The sequence below is a fragment of the Dermacentor andersoni genome, chromosome 2, assembly GCF_023375885.2.
Source record: "Dermacentor andersoni chromosome 2, qqDerAnde1_hic_scaffold, whole genome shotgun sequence".
NCBI classification, from domain to species: domain Eukaryota; kingdom Metazoa; phylum Arthropoda; class Arachnida; order Ixodida; family Ixodidae; genus Dermacentor; species Dermacentor andersoni.
In genome coordinates this window covers 98,923,607-98,938,999 of record NC_092815.1, presented here as the reverse complement: position 1 = coordinate 98,938,999, position 15,393 = coordinate 98,923,607, and the positions used below count along the sequence as shown (strand labels likewise).

The 15,393-nt window shown below is 47.1% G+C and overlaps 1 protein-coding gene across 6 annotated transcripts in view; it reads left to right on the top strand.

The window, feature by feature from the left end:
* Positions 1-15,393, top strand: part of LOC126541558 (uncharacterized) — a 108,894-nt gene that overhangs the window by 48,978 nt on the left and 44,523 nt on the right. For all 6 annotated transcript variants that reach the window (XR_011892807.1, XR_008614751.2, XM_050188369.3 and 3 more), the window contains one exon: positions 13,654-13,814. Coding sequence is in view for 4 of the 6 variants with exons in the window: in XM_050188369.3 (XP_050044326.1) it covers positions 13,654-13,814 (161 nt within the window). In the remaining 2 variants the exon portion in view is untranslated. The remainder of the gene's footprint in view (positions 1-13,653; positions 13,815-15,393) is intronic.

Below are 15,393 nucleotides of genomic sequence, written 5' to 3'. Positions count from 1 at the left end.
CAGCTGCTCCGACTCCTTTGACAACGTGGGGAAGTGCGTGCGTCGCAGGCAGCGATATTGCCCAAGCAGAAGAAAATGCTAGAAAACTAAGCTAGTTTCGTTAATAAAGTGATTTTATAAATGGTATGTGCTTTTATGACATCCAATTATTTAGCAGGCTTATATCAAATTATGCTCTATATCGAACTGACAGGCGTTTTTTTGCGAGTTCGATATAGCCGGGTTTGACTGTACTAGCTTATTGCGTACGTAGCGGTTAACACGTAGTGTTTCCACTTTTTGTCGTGCAAATATGGCGGTGCGTCGTTTCTATCGGGCGGCCCGGCAGAACAACAAGCCTCAGAGACGGAACAACAGCCTCCAAGCGCCCTGTGCATTTGCACGTGGAGCTGCATCAACATCATCATTTCGGCGCCGTGCCAGACCAAAGAGCGTTGTGGCGTCGTGCAAAAGGAGTCTCGTCATGCCGAAGCTCGGATAAAAAAGACACCGGTGCTCAGCATAGAAGAAAAATTAGACATCGAACGTGACACGTGCTATCGAACGTGACACGAAGAAGTCGGCGCTGGCACGCGACAGGGATCTGCTGTTGACTACAGTGTGTGGCATTTGGAATGCAAAGAAGTTGCTCAGCAGTGCTGCTGCGACCGCGAAGAGATGTCGGCTACGAAGTTCGACTTTTCGCCATCGTTGCCTCTGTTGTTGCTGAAATGTCGACTAGCGACACTGCTGAGGACGACACGGAAAGAGACAGCACGGGCGATTCAGGCCTGATAGTGGCAGAAGCTGCGCATGACATCAGCTTCATGAATGCAATTGTCGCAACGAGAACAGCACCCTGCAATAAAAAAGGCGCCCTGCGACTTCTGCAGTGCTACCGCCCGCGTGCACGGAGAACATGCAACGCCAACGAGGAATCTGCCATGCGAGTGTTTGCCGAGAAGAAGGGGCTGGCTGAAAAGCTGGCTCGCAGCTTCAGTAAGCTTGAGGCCGTTGTCGTCGCTGCTAGGCCGCCGCCGCATCAAACGAAAATAACTTTTGTTGCGCGAAGTGAAGAAATACTGAATGCTTTCTTCCCCTTTCATCGCACTCTTTCTGAGTTCCGTTTTTGACAAGTAAGTGGGCGATCTCATGCCGTTTTGGTTAAGCAGTACTACCGTTTAGTAAGTACTTTTTCCGAGCTTCGGCCTACTACGGTTTAACGAGGTTTCACTGTACAGTCGCCGACCGATTTTCCGGACTCCAAAAATTCGGACATGCTCGATTATTCGGTCAGCTTCACGGCACCGCCATTCTCCCCATAGACCATAATGTATAACAACTGCCGAAAGTTCGGACACCTTGCAACCTCTCGTCCGATTTTTCGGACACTCCTTGAGCCAACTCGATCGATAGCACTCGCCCCCACCGACTCTGTCCGGTGCATGGCTCGACTTGCTGAACGCCATTTTTGTTTTGAACTGAGCCTCCTTGCTGCCCTACGAGGTGGTGCTACTGAAAATCCCCGCCCATTATCATCGTTTCTGCCTGGTTCGGTAGAGTGGCTATGAGTGACTACAGCAGTTCCGGTCTCAGCTTAGTAAGCCATGTCACCATAGCCATGTCAAGGCAATCCAGCAGCTGATTTGTTTTGTTCTTCGTGCACGACGCTGCGAGTAGGCCACGTTTTTAGTTTGTGCAAATGGTGCCGGCTTGACAGTGCAGTGGTGTTTGTGTGCTGCGTCGAGGTCGCGGTGATCGAACGTGTTAGTACAGTAGAACCCCCCGCTATTACGTTCCTCACTGCTGCATTTTCCCAGCTGCTACGTCGTTTTCATCCGGTCCCGGCATAGCTTCCATAGGATCCAATGTATAAGGAAACCCGTTGTTACGTAGTAGCTGTGAAAACGTTCCCGCATGATACATTGCAACTTAGCACCCCAAACGCGCCTGGGCTAAAGTAGGCAACGCGCTCCAACCGCCATTTCGGCTTTTGACGAGTTTTGGCCGGGCTTGGCCGGGCTTGGCTATAGAACTGGCTGCAAGAAGCCGCACGCCAGTTCGAGAGGCCGCCACTAAGTGGCCATTCGTGAAAAATGCTCTCACTATCATCACTGTGATTACGGTCACCGCATGGTTTTTGGACGGGCCGACTCACGGGGGAAGGAAACTCAGGAGAGGCCCTGACGTCACTCTGTGTGAAGCTAAAGTGAAGCCGGAAGTTGGCGTTGCTCATGGCGTTTCTCCGCCTATCGGGCCAGCTCTCCTCTTGTTTATATTTCTCGCGAAACCGCGCCGCGCGCGACCGGGCTGCTCGGACATGCGCGCTCCGCAGCAGTACTAAACAATCGTTTGCCCGCTAAAGAGGGCAAAATTTCCCGTGGATATTCCTTCGTCCATTGCCATTGCCGTGGCGCGGTGACGACGAGGAGCACGAGCCGCATGATGCCGGGGAGTTGCCAAATCCTAGCTTTGGAGAAGCCGTCGCGGCTATGGACCTCCTCCGCAGGTACGTCGCACCTCACAGCGACGCTGACAGCAATGCGGCCTTCCAGGCTATTGAGAAACGTGTGGCGATTTCTAGCGAGCAAAAGAAACGGCAAGCCACCATTCTAGACTTTTTTAAGTCCTAAGCGCGCTCTGTCGAAATAAATTGTCTATAGTTGAAGCTGCACTTTTTCATTCATTTTCGGAGCTTTCCTCACTGTTGCGTTTTCCCGGCTGTTAAGTTTTTTTTTTTCCCGGTCCGGTGAAAAACGTATGAACAGGTTTCCACTGTATACGGAAACATCGCGTCAAGTGTCCAATGGCGCCGATAGTGCCCGCGCAGACTGCGCTGGGAAATGCTGGCAAGCGTGGTACTAAATATACCACAATATCAATGTTGAAAAAGATCGCCATTGTGCAGCAAGTCCTGTGCGGCCGGTCTCAAAGCGGAGTTGCTCGAGAATTTAACATTTCGAAGCAGACGGTCTCGGATTGCATGAGAAACAAGACGAAGATTCTCGGCGAAGCAACGAAGTCTTCCTCCAGCTTGGAAAGGAAATATTTTAGACGGCAGCCACCCGAAGCTCGAAGAAGCCCTCCACATGTGGTTGTGTGCTACAGTTGCCAAGCGAATTCCTGTGTCTGGAGACCTTCTAAAGCAGAAGGCAGAGACGCTCGCTCTCCGGATGAACATCGAGGGCTTTATGTTCAGTGATGGATGGCTCCGTAACTTAAAAAAAAAGGTACAACCTCGCTTTCAAGAGGATGTGCGGCGAGAGTGGTGACGTCGACCGGACCCTTGTTGCAAATTATCGCTCGGAGACTCTGGAGTCGCTGTTGTCCCAGTTTTCGCCAGACGTTTTTAACTGTGACGAAACCGCCCTATTCTGTAAGATGCTGCCTGATAAGACCCTTTCTGTGTCTGGCGATCCCTGCCACGGCGGGAAGCATAACAAAGAGCGCGTCACCATCATGGTAGGCAGCAACATGTCGGGGACAGAGAAGCTTCCGCTTCTTGTGATTGGCAAATCAAAAAGCCCGAGGTGCTTCAAGGGAGCGAAGTCGCTGCCCGTCTGGTATGAGGCCAACAAAAAAGCATGGATCACGCAGCAGCTCTTCAGCGACTACGTCCGCAAACTTGACAGGAAGTTCAAGTCTCAAAACCGGAAGGTACTGCTTTTTGTGGATAACTGCGGTGCACACGGTCACATCCATGATCTCGAGTGCACCCGCTTGGAATTCCGGCCGCCCAACACCACGAGTGTCCTCCAGCCCATGGACCAGGGCATTATAAAAAATTTCGAGGTCCTCTACAGAGCACGCCTCTTGAACCGCATGGTCGTCTGCATCGACGCCAGCAAGCAGTACGCTGTTAGCCTTCTGTCGGCTATAAACATGCTTGCGGATGCCTGGAAGGCGGTGGCCCCTGCCACTCTACAGAACTGCTTTCGGCACGCTGGATTTCTTATAACCGATGAAGTGAGTGCCATGGAGGCCCCAGATCTGTCACCTTCAGATGTGCTCCCTACTGAAGCCGAAAATGTTCAAAACTTGCGCAGTGGTGGCATTGCGATTCCGGACACTGTCTCATTTGATAGTTTTACAGATGCTGACAGTGCTGTACTGACGTGCGCAGAACTTGACGACGACGAGATCATTTGTCGGGTTTGTGCTGCCCCACCGGATGATGACTCTGAGTCGGAGGATGACGCACCATGTGCACCGCTGCTGTCGCACGCGGAGCTTGTACAAGCAGTGACTGTGCTTTCAGCCGCCTACAGTGACTGCACGACCCTCTCCGAGATTGAGGCTGATCTGATTGCGCGTAAACGGAGCAGCGTGCACGACGCATTGACGATTTCTTCGCACCTGCTGCCGCGCCCAAATAAGGGCGTGGAAATAAAGGATTTTTTTTTTTCCGAATCTGTTTTTTTGGACACCTGTTTACTAGGACATTTCCGCGGTCCCCGTGAGGTCCGAATAAACGGTCGGCGACTGTATATTAAAATCCTGCATAAGCACACTTCGTTATATTGAGCTTCTAAATACATGGTTTTCTATAGACAAGAAGTTATAAAAAGTTAAACGCCTCATTATATTCCAAATTTTTTGTTGAAGTTTGTTACATCGAGGCTGTATGTCAGAGTGTGTGGGCCATGTTCTTGATGGATCTCATTTGGTGGTGTGTTGCACCAAATTCTCAATGTGAATTGTTATTTGAAACAATTGTTTATGAAAGACCTACATCAGTAGAGCATGGAAAATAAAAATGTTTATTGACAAGAAAAAATTTTTGAGTAGACACAATGTCATTGTATATAAACATAGCCTGAGTCCACTAATGTCTTGTGCAACTGTAAAAATCATAAAATCCACTTCTAACAATGGCCGCTATAACTAATCTTCATTCACCAAAAATTTAAAGAATTGAGTTTTGCAATTTACATGCAGGCACTGGTATGATATCACTGGTGCAGTGAACATTGGAGAACCTTGAACTTGACCCACTTTTCAGTAGCTCAGTGGCTAACTTTTTTGCTGCCAAGCACAATCATGGGTTTGATACTTGACCACATTCTAATGCGGTTGAATGCATAAATGTTCACCTATTGAATTCACTTGTAAGCTAACCCTTTCAGGGTTGTCACCCTACGTGTTCGGCGGACGCCAAACTTATGAAAAAACATGAATTTTTGGAATGAAGCGCCACCTAACTCCAGATGTGCAGCAACCTTCCGTGACTTCTAGAAAAAAAAAAATAAAAAAAAATTTTATAGGGGTGTAGCCCCTCGGCTTACGTCAGAACTAAATTTTTGCTTCGCTGCATGGTGTCGGCTCTCGTGTTTGTGAAGTAGTGTTTCCACTTCGCCTAGCTTATTGCCAAGCGGTCAAGCCCACACTTGGGCACATTATAAAGGATTTTCTCGCATGTGTTGTTTCTAGTTAAGGGCATCAGGAAAAATAACTTCTATTTCGTTTGTCACTGGGAGCACTACCACAAGGTGCTCGCCCTTGTAGCTCTTACGCAGGCATGCAATTTTTTTTTGTGAGGTGTGCGAGAACTGATACAACCTTATCTAGAAATCTAACATTTGATAGCTGTGAACTTCTCATTTCGTTTCTAAGACGAATGCGCACAACTGAGCTTTGTTGCAGGTGCTCACATGGCATGCCTAGCATGCCTGCCAACTCTTCCGAATTTTACGGAAAACATTTTAGTCGACTGAATTTTCGGACGCCAAAATTTTCGGACATGCCTGATATTTGGGACGTCTTCGCGGCACCGCCACGAGCCCCATAGAATCAATGTATAAGGACATCTGAAGTTTCGGACGCTTGAACTCCCCACCATCCAATTTTCCAGACTTTTTGACGCGACGTAAGGTCCTTTGGCTCCTCACACAGCGCCCTTGCGAAGGAAATCGACTTGCAGCCGAAGCATATCACCGCTTTGAACCACAACTAGCTGAATCTAGCCGTCACACACCAATTTGGTCTGGCCACGCTGGCTATGTTCATCGCCGCAAATGGCCACACTTCCGCCTCCGGCGGAGTTTCTAGGGCAGCGCTATTTCGTTTGTTTGCGCAGGCCACGTTTTGGCTAGCGTGGTGTGTGGTTGTGCTGTTGTGTCAAGTGTGCTCTGCGACGCTAGGCCTAGGTGCTTCGACGCTCGTCTGCGAACTCCACTGTGTGCAACTTGAGGATTTTGCTTGCCTTCGATGGCCCCCACTTCGTCTTCGTCGTCCTCGCCGATGGCATCGAAGCGCGGAAAGCAGTACTGTACCTACGGAAATAACTTTTGAACAGTTTGTTGACGCTGACAACGAGCTCAACTTCTGCGCAGAACTGACTGACGAGGGAATAATTCATCAGGTTGTGGGGGATTCAGAAGACTCCGATGTTGAAAATGAGGAGCCAATGCCTGCGCCGCCTACAAGCGCCGAGTTGACACGAGTACTGTTGACTCTTTCATCGGTGTACAGTGCTGACATGACCTTTGCTAAGATCGAGGCGAATATGATCGCATGCAACCGGAACGCCGTCCAAACAACAATCAACAAGTTCTTCAGGCCACTGCAGCAATAACACTGGCTGCCTGACGATGCACATGTACATAATAAACCGGCAGTCGGCTGCATACAGAGTTTTTGAATGCCTCTTTTTATAGCACGTTCATTGATGCTTTGGCAGTGTTTCGGAAGCGTGGTACTTCGCCCTTTACCTCTAGATCGGAGAAAAAAGAAAGTGCGTTTTTTTGCATGCATTCATTTTTTCGGACTGCCTGAATTTTCGGACGTTTTTACATTCCCTAGAGGGTCTGAAAAATCGGTCGTTGGCTGTATTTGCGAATAAAAAAAAAAAAGCGCCGCCACGAGAGGGCAATACGTATGCGTGGTATCATCATCAGCAGCTGCAAGGTTGTAGTGACTTCTGTCGTCTACTAGGGCGGTCACGAATCCACATCCAAAGCTTGATAGTGCCTCTAGCACCTCCACAAACCTGTTGTCGTGCTGTTGTCTTTGTTCGCATTGGCGCGCGGGTTTGGACTTCAGTCGGCTTCAGTCTCTGCAGTGTTGGCCTCGCCTTTTGTGCGACTAGCTGCCGCATTGGACGCAGTGCGACTTCGGCCTGTAGCGGCTTCGCAGGGCAATGGCGGGCTCGATGCCCCGACAGTACTTCCGAGTGTTTTTGAAATCGTACACGGCAGAATTTACGTGCTTCCTGCCGTCGAAGGAAGGGGAGAGGTTCGAATTCTGCACCACGTGTGCCTGTGATGTGAACATCTCGCGTGGCGGCAAGCCTGACATCAAGGTCCACATTGCTTCGAAAAAGCATAAGGGATATGTGCAAGCTGTAGACAGCCAGCCAAGCCTAGCAAGTTTTGTACGCAGCGACAATGACCTCGGTGTGATTCGTGCGCAATGCCTCTTTGCATCGTTTTTGGTTGAACGCAACATCCCGCTGAGTGTCAGCGATCATGCCGACCATTTTTCCGGAAGATGTTCTCCAAGTGCAAAGAAACGAAACGCTACGCCTGTGGACGAACAAAGATGACGTCAATTGTTTGGGAAATGGCCGCCAGTGCCGAAGACTCCTTTGCTAGATGTCCTAAAACAGCAAGTATTTTCTATCACTGTGGATGGCAGTAACAATAGGGATAGGCAGCTTTACCCTATTGTTGCGGCATATTTCCTTAAAGAAATGAGTAGATTCGAAAGCCACCTTCTTTGCCTCGCGACAATCCAAGGGTAAGCGATAGGTCACAAGGTTGCAAATCTGGTTCTGGATGAGATGAAGTCTCGGAATTCGCCTGTTGGAAACCTGTTGGCTATGTGTTCGAACAATGCCAATGTCATGATCGGCAAGAAAAACAGTATTTCTACTGTACTGAGAGAGGCTCAACCAGGTTTATAGGGGCTAGTTGTCCATGCCATCTCATCAACTTGGCCGCCCAAAAAGGAGCTTCATGTCTTCCTGTAAAGGTTGATAAGCCTTTGGTAGACAATTTTTTTATCTAGAGAAAAGCTCGAAATGGAAAGATCGACTCATAGATTTCCAAATTATGCAAGACGCCGAAGTAAGGAAGATGTTGAAGCATTCGCCGACATGTTGGCTGTCGTTAAAAAGCATTTGAAAAGGCTGCTCGACCAGTGGAAACCACTACTCTGCTTTTTTTTTATCTGATACAAAGCAGTGCAACAAGCAGAACTTGTTTTTGGAGTCATACCAAATCCCGAAGACTTCCTCACAAACCCCCAAGAACACTGCACTGACCCCAAAGTCTGCTACACATCTTCACAAGACTGCTGCTGGCCTCAGGAAAAAAAGCACCGACGGCGATGAACTCTCACTAAAGAGAAAGGGAGCTCATTCCGGGCCTCAAGTAAAAAAAACTGAAACTTCATACCAAGGATTCTGGGGAAGCCAGCCACGTGACGCGTGAGGAGCGCCTGTTTTATTTTTTCTCATCGAAGCTAAATGGGGCATGCTGTCTATTTCTCCAAAATGTTATACCGGTTTTTGAGAAGGCAAAGTGTCTTCTTCAGGTGCAGGCTTCTCAGATTCATGTCCTGAGGGGCCTCTTGAACCGCCTTTTCGAGAATCTCCTGACTAGATTTGTGTGTCCAGGAGTTGTCAAGGCATGTCATTCATTGCTGGAAGTTGACTGTGGAGCTGTAGAGAACCAGAAAGGTGATGAAGACATAGTCATTGGCAGCACAACCTACTCTGTGGCTGAGACACTGAGCTGCATTGAGAGAGAGCTGTTCTCTGCTGTACGTCTGTACTTAACAGCAGCATGCGATTACATTCGCCACAAATTCCCGCTAGAAAACGTCAATCTCAATTTGGCTGAAGTTGCTGAAGTACAAGCTTTGGTAACTGCTTCATTCAACAGCGTACGTCATTTTATTATGGAATTCCCTGCTATCCTTCCCCAGCAGAGTTTCGAATCAAAAGCAGCAGCAATCGACGCACTTGAAGTAGAGTTTGCCAACTTGCAAGCATATCAGGTTCCAACCGACATATTGAATGAGCCAAGGTGCAACCTGCAGTGGTCGCAATTAGGAAGTGTTCGAAGTGTCGATGGATCGCTCAGGTTCCACAGAATACCAATGGTTATGCTGGGTATTCTCTCCATTCTCCACAGCAACGCTGAATGTGAGAGAATATTCAGCACTGGGAACAAAACTCTGGGAGTTTCGCTCATCTTTGTGTGAGAAAACACTTGAAAGTCTGCTGATGGTCAAGGGGCACCAGAGTGGTACTTGCTTTGAGCAGAGCTACACGGAGAAGTTTCTGAAACAGGCAAAGTCGGCAAGAGCAAAATAATTGCAAAAATAAATATTGCCCCAGTGGAGTTTTCGCTCATTACTCTCCAAGACATGGATTGCACTTGTGGTTGTGAAAACATGAGTAAGCTTGTAGCAAAAGGTGAATCCCATTAAAAAAAAGTTGCTGGCGTGCACTTTCCCCCTTTTCGGCGATAGCTTTACGAATTTTGAAATCTTCAAGTTGGCAGGTAAAACCCTGCCACTTTGATTACGTTTCATGTAACCTAAAAATTTATAATAAACGTGAAGTACCATATTTACTCGCATAATGATCGAACCCCTGAATTTTGTCGTCAAAATTCAATTTTTTTTCTTTCCTGTGTAATGATCGCACCCCGAACTTGTTGCAGCTATATGTCATGTGCCAAGTCTAGCTAATGGTGATCGCGTTTACCATCTGTCGAATGCTGTCAAATGCTACGCAAACGACTCTTGAAGACACACCAAGCGGTCTGCACACACCAAACATTCTTAAGCAAACGCTCCATTTCATTCCTTTCATCACTTTCCGCACTTCCATGAAAAACAAAGAGCTACAACCAAACTTGCCTTGGCTTTATTACTTGCAGGCTTCATAATGGTTTTGGCCAACAACAAAAAAGGCGCCTTTCAATTCTTCTCGTCTGCCCTCGTGGGCAGGCAACAAATCTCGAGCGGCAACTATAGTGGCCAAGTTTACACTGATACATTAGAAGTGTACCTTATTCATATGTCGACGCTTGTAACACAGCTACGATATTCGCCCACCCTTGGTGGAAGCGTGCCGTATTAGGATAGGAGTGAAGACAAATGCCGCAGTTTCCGCAGCATGCCCGCCATGTGTTTGTATGTCACTGGCAACTGCGCTCGCCCATCTCTGTTTCTGTCTCCTCAAAGTGTACATGGCTACACTTATTGTCGCAGACTTGCCGATATTAACAATATTATTCATTACTGACACGGAAGAAACTGTTTCAATGCATGTAATATACTCGCGAGAAAAAAAAATCTCATTCGGCTTGTTCGACTTGCTCCGCTGGCCGCCATTTTTGTTGTGGTGTCCCGCACTGTTCAGCGGCAGCCGGCTGCTTGTGGACCTGTTGTCTTCCCGCAGTAAACGAGGGATGAAAAAAGAAATCATTTTAGCGAGAAATTTAACCCGTGTAATGATCGCACCCCTGAATTTGTCAATTTTTTTGACAAAAAGTGCGATCATTATGCGAGTAAATACGATACTCAATTTCTGTCAAGTGGGCCATGTGAGCTGTACATTGTATGAATTTTAACCATTTTGTGTATGGTTGTGTAGCTGAAGAAAGTATCTCCCAGAATTGTACTTTCCAATTCTTGAATGCATAGCCCACCATTGGTCTAGCCACACATCTACATAAGAGAATTTTAGTATGCCATGCTGGCTGCTGCAGAATTTGTTGCAGCTTTCGCCAAATGCTGTACTCTCGATGACGGATCTCATACAGTAGGAGTTCGTTCATATGTTTGAGGAAAAAAAGCAAGAAACAACATACTAACCGGAAGAACATACGACGCGAAAGCACTAGAAATTTGGCAGACTTGACAGTAGTTGGCGTCTGTGTAAAGTGAAGCATTGTGCATATCAATACAGTACTGGACGCTGACCCACGCTGAGCTGGTGGGGTCGCAGCAGCCCAAGACGTGTGTACATTGTCGTTTCTGCATCTTTGGCAAGCTTATGTTTGCACTTCTCCAAATTTGGCCTGGGTCAACAGTTTCTTTGGGTGGGGAATCTTGGTGGGAAGTCTCGATTTGTGCCCACTAAGGGCCCACTAAGGGAGAATCCGCCTTTTTCATGGTGCGACGGCGCATGCGCCCTGCCCCGGTGTATTATTTGCAAAACATTTTGGAAGGGTTTCACGTGCGTGGCCTCGCACCGGAAAGTTCCTCGGGAAAAAAAAAAAAATATCGATCGGACGCGCGCTGCTGCAAACACTCGTGCCATGTACTGTGTTGAAACTGTACTGGTAGCTCGTCGTCAGTGCACTGCTGAAAACATGCATATTTTCGGCAGATCACTTCTGCAAGATCTTGTTCTACTGGGCACCCAGCACGTCTGGTGTCTATGAGCCACAGCACTCCTCACACAGAGCCTAGCAAGCGCTGTTGCATATAGGCACGAACTTGTCCGTAGCCTAGTGACTTGAAATATCAAGGAAATGCTGATCAAATTTGTAATGGGATTTGTAGCTAATCGAAAAAGTAATCGAATTTGTAGCCACGCTTTCAGCTTGATTTTATACCACTCTTTCGTCCACTGTTCTTGGCTGGCTTACCCCATCGATAACGCGGGTGGAGTGTCACTGAAGTGTGATCAGGAACGGCATCACTACAAAATTGCAGCCGTGAACTTTAAGAAAATGCTGAAAACATGCCAAACTATTGATGCAGTTGGCATAGCGTGCTTCAGGAACACAAAAACAGAGAGCACAGTGAAGTAAGCAAACCGAGAACGCTCTGCGAACACACAAGCATGCATGTTGTGGAGCGGCACTCCACCCACATTATCAATCAGATTGCAGCCTGCCGTGAACGGTGGATAAGAGTGGCATTGAATGAAGTGGTATTTGTTACAAACTTCGCAATTTTTTCACTTTTTGGTGATAATGCAGCTGCACACAATGTACGAAAACTTTTGGGTAATGACTTCTTCCCTACATTTTCATATTCGAGATTTCAAGACATATGGAGTAGAGTGCAAAAATCATTTCGAGATAGGGGAAAATATTTGGAGTTGACACCGAACCAGGAGAAAATCTTTATTTAACCAATATTTCGAGTTATCAAAGTTCGTGTTAACGAGGGGTTACTGTATTCACGCATGGGCTGCACACTGTTTTTACGTGTGTACACCTCATCAGCTGTGGCCATGCAGCCGTATTTTTCTGTGGGGATGTCTCAATACAGAGATATGTATGGATTTTCTTTTTGGTTATTATTGCAGTTAATAAATTTTTTTGGCTGCAAGACGTCAACTTAACCTTTATCGCCGTCATGAAATTAGTTTCCTGGTGCCCCGCAGTTCGTGCCGTCACTCATTCAGCTACATCATCTTTCATAGATGGCTATGCGCTGCCATGTGTGTGCAAGCTATTTGCACGTAGTGTGCACATTGTTGCTTCTGCACTGCCTAAAGACTACATGGGTGTCTGACTGCAGCTTTCCATTCACCTTTCGCATGAGAACCTAGGGAGCTTTTCACCGTGTAACCTCGTGCATGGCACGACATTTGGACAGCATGATATCGGCACAGTGCAGAGGCGTATTGCGTGGCATATTGGTCTCCTTCTTGGTTGTCTCCACAGTCGTCGACTAAGCACCGATGAAATTCGCGTGTCAGTAATTGTCCGATAGCGCGGTGCATTTTCTTGTTTCGTTGCCCACGGTCTCTGCACTTCATGCATACACAGGCATTTTGTCTTTATGTTGTAACTCACAGTTTTGTATTCACAAAATGTTGTGTGTGACACGACGTGCAAGCCAACATCTGAGACTGCCTAATCTTGTAACATATGCTTGCAGTGAACCAAATTCCAGCTGCTCCAGACATGCTATTTACATGCCAGCAATGACAAGCGGTGTAGCAAACAAAGCTAAAATAAAGGCTTCCCAGGGTGTTTGCACATGGAGGGTCTGCTAAGTAGATACAAATTTATTTTTTCCTCGTGTATAGTTTGCATCCATGAAATGTGGGCCCACCACCGTCCACTATTGCGAGAGCCCTGTGATTGCTAGACCTGAACATGACAGTTCTCCGAACATAATGAAACATTGAAACTGAGCTGCCCTAACTTATTCTTATTTTGTTTGAGGTTAAAGTTGTAAGTTTTTGTTGTGCAAGCTGCCCGCCTTCCTCCTGCACCACATGACAACTTTTTTTGCAAATGGGTATTATGTCACTTCACACACCACGCTCATGACGTGCATCTACATCGTGGCGCATGGGATGTAAAGAAATATGGTACATTCAAAATGAGACAGGCAGGCAAGGACAGGGTGCTGCTACCTAGTCTAACTGATGCTCAACACCTTTCGTGTTCCCTTTCACGAGCACTGTTCTCCCGACCGTCTTGTGTACTGGGCCAAAGAAACTGTGTGGTTTCTTTGTGTGTCTGTAATCTGTGGTGCTTCACTCAGTATCTCAACCAGTGGCCTGTTGGTTCTTGAAGACTGCATTTCAAGGGAGCCATAATATGCGATCATTCATCCCTTCGTGTTGCTAACATTGTGCACACCTCTCTTTTCGGCTACCTTCTAACGGTTGCCGGCCACTCTCCCCCTGTTTGTGTGTCACGCTGTTGCTGTTCAAGCTCTGTGCTGTCACTCCTCCCTCTGGTGCAGAACCTGACAGTTGTAAGTCTGCCGACGGCTCTGACAGCAACCCGGCTGCGCCCAGTGTGAACAGCCAGCAACTGCAGACCAACCTCAACACCATCACGGCTGCTTTCCAGAAGCATGAAACTCTCAGCATTGCCCAGCTAGCCAATTTGCTTAACATTAAGGTGAGCTCGTCGCTTGGCACAGCCCATTGATTTAGTTGTAGTTTTCTTTCCAAAAGGAAAGCAAAGCAACTGCCGGCATTATTACAGCTCCTTGCACTTTTTTCCTGTAATCCATCTCATCAGGTCCATGCTATGCAGCCTGTCTAGAGGCTATATCCTCTTGCTGAAGTGAATGCCCCCACACACACAGAATGTCTCTGAGGCACGAATCTCCACCATCCTTGATTGTGTGTGGTTGTGGGAATTATTCATGATCTACCACTGTTTTGCATCAGAAGCATGCAAGGATTGAGTCACGTCTAACCATGTCCTTTGGTTGTTGATCACATGCACAGCTTGTAGATACTGGGGCTAAGCCAATAAGTAACGGATTGCAGCCCCACAGCTAAGTGGGAACCATGTGAAATGCATGTTTGACAGGTTCTTTGACGAGGCATCACTCAATGTGCTCATTTAACACATTGTGGCTCTTGTGGCCGAAATGCTGGCTGTGGAGTATGTAGTTGCTTTCACTGATAGCTGCACGGAACACAGTCTGACTGTATTGCTGTGTTGCTCAGTGTAATGAAAGTGCCACAGCTAGGCTGAAAAAGTGCCAGATAAATGCTCCATGTGGTTGCCACTTTACTGCACCAGCTGTCAATTTATAGTTGCAGGTGGGCTAGACAGGCCCCTGCCAATCCATTTATTGAACTACTATTTTCTACTAGTTCATCAGCACACCATGTCACACAGTAGGCTGCAATGCATGGGTTTGGTGAGATGGGAGCGTAACTCTCAAAGTATTGAATCATAGCTTGCGGTACTGATAACTTCTTAGCCTAGTTGAAACGTGGTGTAGAAAAGTTTAGACCAGGTTGAAAGAGCAGAATAGGATAGCTGTATGCTTAGGCCATTCAAACACGACGTGCAATAAAATTTGACATAAATATGAATGATTCTAAAAAACAAGAGCCTTAAAAAACTGGAAAAACGGGGGGGGGGGGGGGGGGGGGGGGGCTGCGGCAAGTGTTTGTGTGACAGCATCTAGCGTGAGAGCTTGGATTGGCTTGCATGTTTCACTACTGAAAATGTTGCTTACAGTTGCAGTCTAGTTGTTTGTACTCTGTTTGAGGGCAGGGAAATGCTTCTAGCACATTTCAGAACTGAGCTGATCGGAATTGATCCATTCTGTTTGAATGTATACCCATAAGTGGGTACACCTTCAGATTCTTCCAAAAGTAAAAAGGAAACTGAAAAAAATAGGTGTCAACTGCAGCTGCTTTGCGTATGGCACATTCCTGCCTTCCTCTTGTTCTGCCTGCCACAAGCTGTCTTGCATGTTAAGACCAAATTGCTGTCCCTGTTACTCTGCTTTTTTTGTAGCTTTTTCCTGCCTCTGCTGTCCCCGTTTTGAAATAATCGGAAACACTATCCTGAGGGAGGCTGTACCTGCATTTTATTGGTAGACTGGATGCTGCGCAAGGATGGCTCTGGTTTCTCTTGGCAATATTGATGAACCACTCATAAAATAGCAAAGATAAATGTTTTATAAAATATTTGCAATAGGTGATCCAGGAAACATAGTAAAAGTGTCAGT